The 6211-nt window shown below is 43.6% G+C and overlaps 1 protein-coding gene across 1 annotated transcript in view; it reads left to right on the plus strand.

The window, feature by feature from the left end:
* Positions 1 to 4606, plus strand: part of TMEM249 (transmembrane protein 249) — a 7737-nt gene extending 3131 nt beyond the window's left edge. Inside the window, exons 4-6 of the mRNA XM_027857704.1 lie at positions 1364 to 1559; positions 2308 to 2393; positions 4412 to 4606. Coding sequence (XP_027713505.1) covers positions 1364 to 1559; positions 2308 to 2393; positions 4412 to 4606 — 477 coding nt within the window. The remainder of the gene's footprint in view (positions 1 to 1363; positions 1560 to 2307; positions 2394 to 4411) is intronic.
* Positions 4607 to 6211: the final 1605 nt, after the last annotated feature.

A 6211-nucleotide genomic window follows, 5' to 3' on the forward strand; every position in this document is an offset into this window, starting at 1 on the left:
CTCTCTCTCTCTCACACACACACACACACACACACACACACACGATTAACTGTTTCTAGGCTGTAAATGACTGATTCCTGATGGGCTACCAGTGTAATTTCCGAGTCAGATTCCTTTATAGATAACAGGATTGTCTATTTAGAGCTGAAATGGACCTCAGAAACCATCCAGTCAATCCCATTTTATAGCTGGAGAAACTCAGGCCCAGGATAGTCTGGCAATGGTCACAAAGACAGTAAGTATCTGAGGTCCTGGACTCTAAAGTCACTATTCCTCCTCCTATGGAACCATGGCTTTGTTTAATGATGTTGTTTATTGATATCAGGTGATTCATAAAACAGGGAGACATGCAAGTCAAAATGGTTTGTAGCTGTCATAGAGGACATCCTTCATAAATGGTAAGGTCTTCTAGATGCTCCTGTTTATGAATGGCATTGTGTTGAAAACATTAGACCCTTCCCCCATCCCCGTGTTGAACACTGCTGAGCCTCCTTAAGGAGATGCATGACCACTCAAAGGAGACTGGCATAACAATCCATACAAAAAACAAATGAATGAGAAATGCCTATCATTCATAACAATCCATACAAAAAACAAATGAATGAGAAATGCCTATCATTCAAACTATGACATGCAGTTGAGTGGCTAGTCCATTGAGTTAGACCTTTAGCATACGCATATTGAACAAGAATTTCTGATAGACAAGGAGCTGAACTCAGAGTTGAATAGGAGTCAGAGTAGGCTGGATTGAATTTGGGAAGTCCCACAGCACTTCCCATGTTCTCAAGTTCTTTCCTGACACAAAGCCACATCTTTGTAATGTCATTATGGAGGTTAGACCATAGAACACCACAATCTTAGAAGACTCAAAATTGTGCATGGCCCAGAAAGCAATGGAGAGATGCCCAGTGGGCATAATTAGGCCACAGCATATGATTTGTTTACAAGAAGTAGCATATAAGATATCAGTTTAGGAAATGTAGGGTTGGAAAAGGAGGTGGGCTAGTCACCTAGCCAGAATAGGAGATAATAGATGCACAGACCAAGGACTATATTGGTTCCTAGGGAATGTTAGAAGACCTAAAGGGAAGCCTCTAGCACATTGGTAGATTCTTTGTGGGAGAATCAATGGGAAGACACAGACAAGTATGGCACAGGATGAGAAAATGTGGATGGAGTTGTCCCCATGGATGAAGCTGAAGCTACATTGAAACATTGAAGTCTTGTCTCTTGTATCCTCCCTATGCCCCCATTTATATCCATCTATCTTTTCACATCCACCCACCTTCTGCCCCCTTCCATCCCCGCCCTCCTCACTTCTGGGGTTTTGACAATCCCTCTTTAACTAATCTTGGGACTGCAGGTGCACAATCAGGAGACATGGGGTTTCCCTGCTTACGGGGTTGGCATTGGTTTGTGGCTCGCAATCTCATCATTGCCGAGGCGCCGCCTAGTCTTGAACCATACTCGTGGGATGTACCACTTCTCCATCCACGGCCGCACTGTCTGTCAAGGGCCCTTGCACCGCATCTACATCCGCCTTGCCCTTCGATCTGATGGTATTTGACATGACTGGGGAGCAGGGAATCTGACCAGGGAGGTGGGGACCCACTTAGGGACAGGGACAAGAGTCTAAGAATAAAGGAACAGTAAGTTGAGGACTGGGATGGGATGGGGCTAATGAGTGAGGGGCAGGGACAAGGATGGGAAACTGCAAACAGACAGGCTCCTGGAGAGACCTAGGGATGGAGAGGACAAGTTCAAGGCAGGATTACGGGAGTAGGGACAAAGAAAGACAGTGCTCAGGATAGATTCCAAGAGCTAAAGAAACGGTTTGGGAAGCTGGATTGGAGAAACCAAGAACAGATTTAGGGAGCTGGAAAAATAGAAAAGGAGCTCAGGTTAGGAACAGAAAGTGGGGAACAATGCATTGAAATTGGCAATGGAGACAGGGAGTTAAAAACAGGGACAGGATTCTGGGGAGTGGGTCATTAGAACAGGGGTGCTGATAATACGATGAGGGCATTGTGATGAGGACAGGGATTTGAGAATATGTCCAAAGAACTGGGATAGGGGCCAGAGACCAGAGGTCCTAGGGCAAAGGCCAAGGAGATGAAGATGGGGACATGGCTGTGAAATAAGAGACAGGGATAGGGAGTCAAGGATTGTCAACGAGGGCTCGGGAATAGGGGTTGGAATAGACAGAAGACAGGAGACAGGTCTCTTTTATTTCTAAGTGGGGGACATAGGGAGGAAGACAGTCCCTGGGTGTGAGGGCAGTTCGGAAGTTCCCTCCTCTTGTCGTAGCCTACGGCAGGTGCTTCTTCCAGTTGGTCCTCTGTGGTTACAAGCTGGAGCCGCTGGTACTGGTTAAGCTGTCAGAGCACTATGAGGTAAGGACTTCACTCCCCAGGCTCATCTCTCAAGCTTCACTGACCTCCTCTGACCCATTGACTTTCCTCTGTTTTCTCCCCTCACCTGCTGACCTCTTCTCTCTGCCTCCAGTGATGTCCACTCACCTCTCCTAATCATTTTACACCATGCTTCCCCTCCTGACTCTCTGACCTCTCACATCACTAACTATTTTCATTGCATCAGATAACCCACATTGCATAGACTAGATTTTTTAAATGGTAATCATTTATGATCAAATCAGTCAATCAGCATGTGCCTATTATATGGCAGGAACTATACTAGTTTCTTGGGATACAAGTACAAAAAATGAAATAATCTCTACTTGAAATGGAAGAGGCATAAAATATATAATAAAATACGTGAATATACATAAAATATATACAGCATAATTGTAAAGTTAATGAATACAAACAATTACAAAGTAGTTAAATACAAGGAAGCTTGACGGGGAGTGGGTTCTAGCAGTTTGGAATCAGGAATGACTTCATTCAGAAAATGCCATTGTAAAGGAAGAAAGGGACTTTGTGAAGTGGAGGTAACGAGAGAAATTATTCCAGGAATGCAGGATGATCAGTTCAAAGGCCTAGAGATGGGAGATAGAGGAGTTCTCAGTTTCCTCATCTATAAAATGGGGATATTAATAGCACCTACTTACCAGGATTATTGTGAGAATAAAATATTTGTAAAGCTCTTTGCAAATCTTAAAGTGCTATAGGTATTATTATTATGACTATATTATTATAACTCATTATTAACATTATTATAATATAAAACAACATCTTTGTTATTGTTGTTATTATTATAAATATGTGTGAAGAACAGGGAGAAAGAAATTTAGCTAGTTAACAGAATGCAGGAGGGGGAGCAATGTCCAATAAAGCCGGAAAAATTGGTTGGGGTTGGGTTGTATAGTTAAACAGAAGAGTTTATATTTTATTCTAGAGGTAATAGGAAACCACTGGAGTTGATTGAGTAAAGGAGTCATAGTGAGATCTGTGGATACACTTGAGGCAGGGAGATCAGTTAAAAGACTATTATAATAATTTAGGTCAGAGACAGGAAAAAGTGACAGAAAGGAAGAGACAGAGAAAGGGGAAACAGAAGTAGAGAACAAAAAGATGGAGAAAACAAGAAGGTAAAACAGAGGAGAAGACAGAAAGAGAAATGAAGGCAGAAAATGAGAGGAAGAGAGGAACATAGAAACAAAGAGAGATAGAAGAGAAACAGAAAAGGAGACAGTGAGAGGGTGAGATAGATGAAGCGACAGGGAGAGTCAGGGTCACAAACAGAATAAGAAGGTGAAACAAGCTGAGAAAGAGAAATCTAATTAGGGGGTGAGGCAGACAGGAAGAGTCAGAGGGCAACAGGCAAAGAGACAGTAAGGGGGGGGTAGTCAGAGATGTAGGGTCACACACAGAGACACAGTGTGCTCAAGACAAACAGTGACTTGTCTAATACATATCAGCCATTCATTCAGCTTCATATATGCTGAGTTCCTGGATAAAGAAACCTGGCCAGGGTCTTGGGTTGAGGACTCTAGTTTCTATGAGAATTGGGGACTATGGATCTTCTCTAGGAATGTGAGCCACCAGGGCAAGTGGGAGGTCTTTTTTGCAGGTAGCTCCACTACTGCCCAGACTATGACCTCACATCAGACATTCCAGGAGAGGGGAGAGCCTAGAAGATTCTTTGGACAAGAATGCCTCCATCTCCTGACTCTTTAGCTCACACTGTGCCTCTCATAGCCTGAGGAGGCCTAAAACATCTTGAAAACAATCCCCACACCCCCTCACTATCCTTATTTTATACATGAGAAAAAAGACCCAGAAGAGGAAAGGAAAAGGCTATTCCAAGGTTACACAGAGAATCAGGACCAAAGCCTCATCTCCCTCAAGTCTAGGTTCTGAGAAACCAAGTTCAAGATCTTTCTAGGCCCCTGCTCCCCTCAGATTAGGCCTGTCTCCTTTCCATCATGTTCCTTTCTTTGCCTCTACAGCAACTGGAATTCCTGGGTCGCCATATTGCTCGTAAACTGAACATCAACTACTTTGACTGCATGGCTGTGTCCTACCGCCATGTTGTCCGCCACTGGCCATTGGGATCTGTATACAGCCCTGGAATTATTCCCCGCCAAAAGTTTTCCTATGTACCCCGGCATAGCCTTTATCAGGAAGACAATGTGATGGCCTGAGATCAGCCAACATAGATTATGAGAATCTAATTCTAATCCCTTCTTCCCCAACATTCCACCCAGATGTCTCAGGTCTTTCTCTTGCGTGTCTTTTTCCCCACCTGTAGTCCTCACTACCCAGCCCTGCTCATCCTCCCTCTCAATAAAACTACTTCCTCCCAGCCCCCTCAGGTCTAAGTGTTCTTTGTCATTTAATAACTCACATTCATATGATATCCTATTATTTTTTAGGCAATTAGGATTAAGTGACTTGCCCAAGGTCACACAGCTAGTAAGTGTCAAGTGTTTGGTCTGAGGCCAGATTTGAACTCAGATCCTCCTGATTTCAGGGCTGGTGCTCTATCCACTGCACCACCTAGCTGCCCCTGATATCCCATTTTTTACAAATGTCCTTACAAAGACATTTTTCAACAATAGGCAGGTAGTAGAAGAATTATAATGTTCAGTTTTATAGATAAGGAAACCGAAGTCTAGAGAAGTCAGGTAAGGTAGTATAAACCATAAAAGTCAGTCAGGATTCAAACTTAGGTCTCCTGAATTGAAGACCAGTGCTCCCTCTGCCTCCTCAGGCTCTGGCTAAGCAGGGGACAGCTCTCTTAGCAAGCTAGAACCAGACCCAGACCTGACCCTCCCCCAAGCAGAGGAGGGTCTATCAGTTGAACAAACAGATTGAGCAAACATTCATTGAGGAGCTACAGCTGTTAAGTGCTGCCCTTGCATTCAAAAAAGCAACTGTATGAGTACAGGATGGGAAGGCACGTTTCTGCAGCACTGGGATGCTCCTCACTGATGAGAAAATCTACATCAGGTACAAGGTGCTCAAAAATTCATAGCTCAACCATAGTCTTTGCCAATTTGTTTACTTTTACTAACCAGCCAGAAGATATAAAGGCATTTAATGAAATAGAGTGAGAAGAATAAAGCATTTCCCCCTTAAGCTTTCTACCTATACCATTCATCGGAAGAGTGGAAAAACCCATATAATGTGCAGAAAGGCCCACACGTGGGGAACATGTGTGGCTAGTCTGTATGGTGGAACAGATCATATCTTTGTCACTACATTGCTGTGCTACCAATGACTTTTGGCGATGTCATTACATTGCTTCTACTGTTTTCTACTGGGGGGTAAGTAGATGTTGTACCCTAGTTATCTTGAGTACTCACTGGCCTCTTGGTCCCATATCTCCACTGGTCTTCATGGCTGCCAAGCTTCTCTCTGCTATTAGCTTCTTGGTTTTATCTCTTCAGTGTATCTACTGACCACCTCAGTTCCTCTCTAGTAAGGTTCAGTGACTAATAAGCCTCTCTCTTTTAAGAGGAGATTGATGAGGGTTGAGCCAAAAAGGCATTCTGAAACACTTCTGCTGAGCTCTCCCAAGCCAATCCTCTAAACAACTTTTTAAAAACATGCCAAATCAAATTCTGAGTGGGATAACAACAATAACAACACCAACACCAACAACAACAACAACATCACAGTAACTCAGTTTTCTATCCCGGGACAGCTTAGGAGAACAAAAAGAGAGGTCTGTGGACATTAGGGTGGGAGTTGGTTGAGAATGCAGTTGTATATGGGGTCTGGAGGCAGTGGGAGCAGCAGTATAG

Source organism: Vombatus ursinus, unplaced genomic scaffold, assembly GCF_900497805.2.
Source record: "Vombatus ursinus unplaced genomic scaffold, bare-nosed wombat genome assembly UNPS02012319.1, whole genome shotgun sequence".
In the NCBI taxonomy this organism is placed as follows: domain Eukaryota; kingdom Metazoa; phylum Chordata; class Mammalia; order Diprotodontia; family Vombatidae; genus Vombatus; species Vombatus ursinus.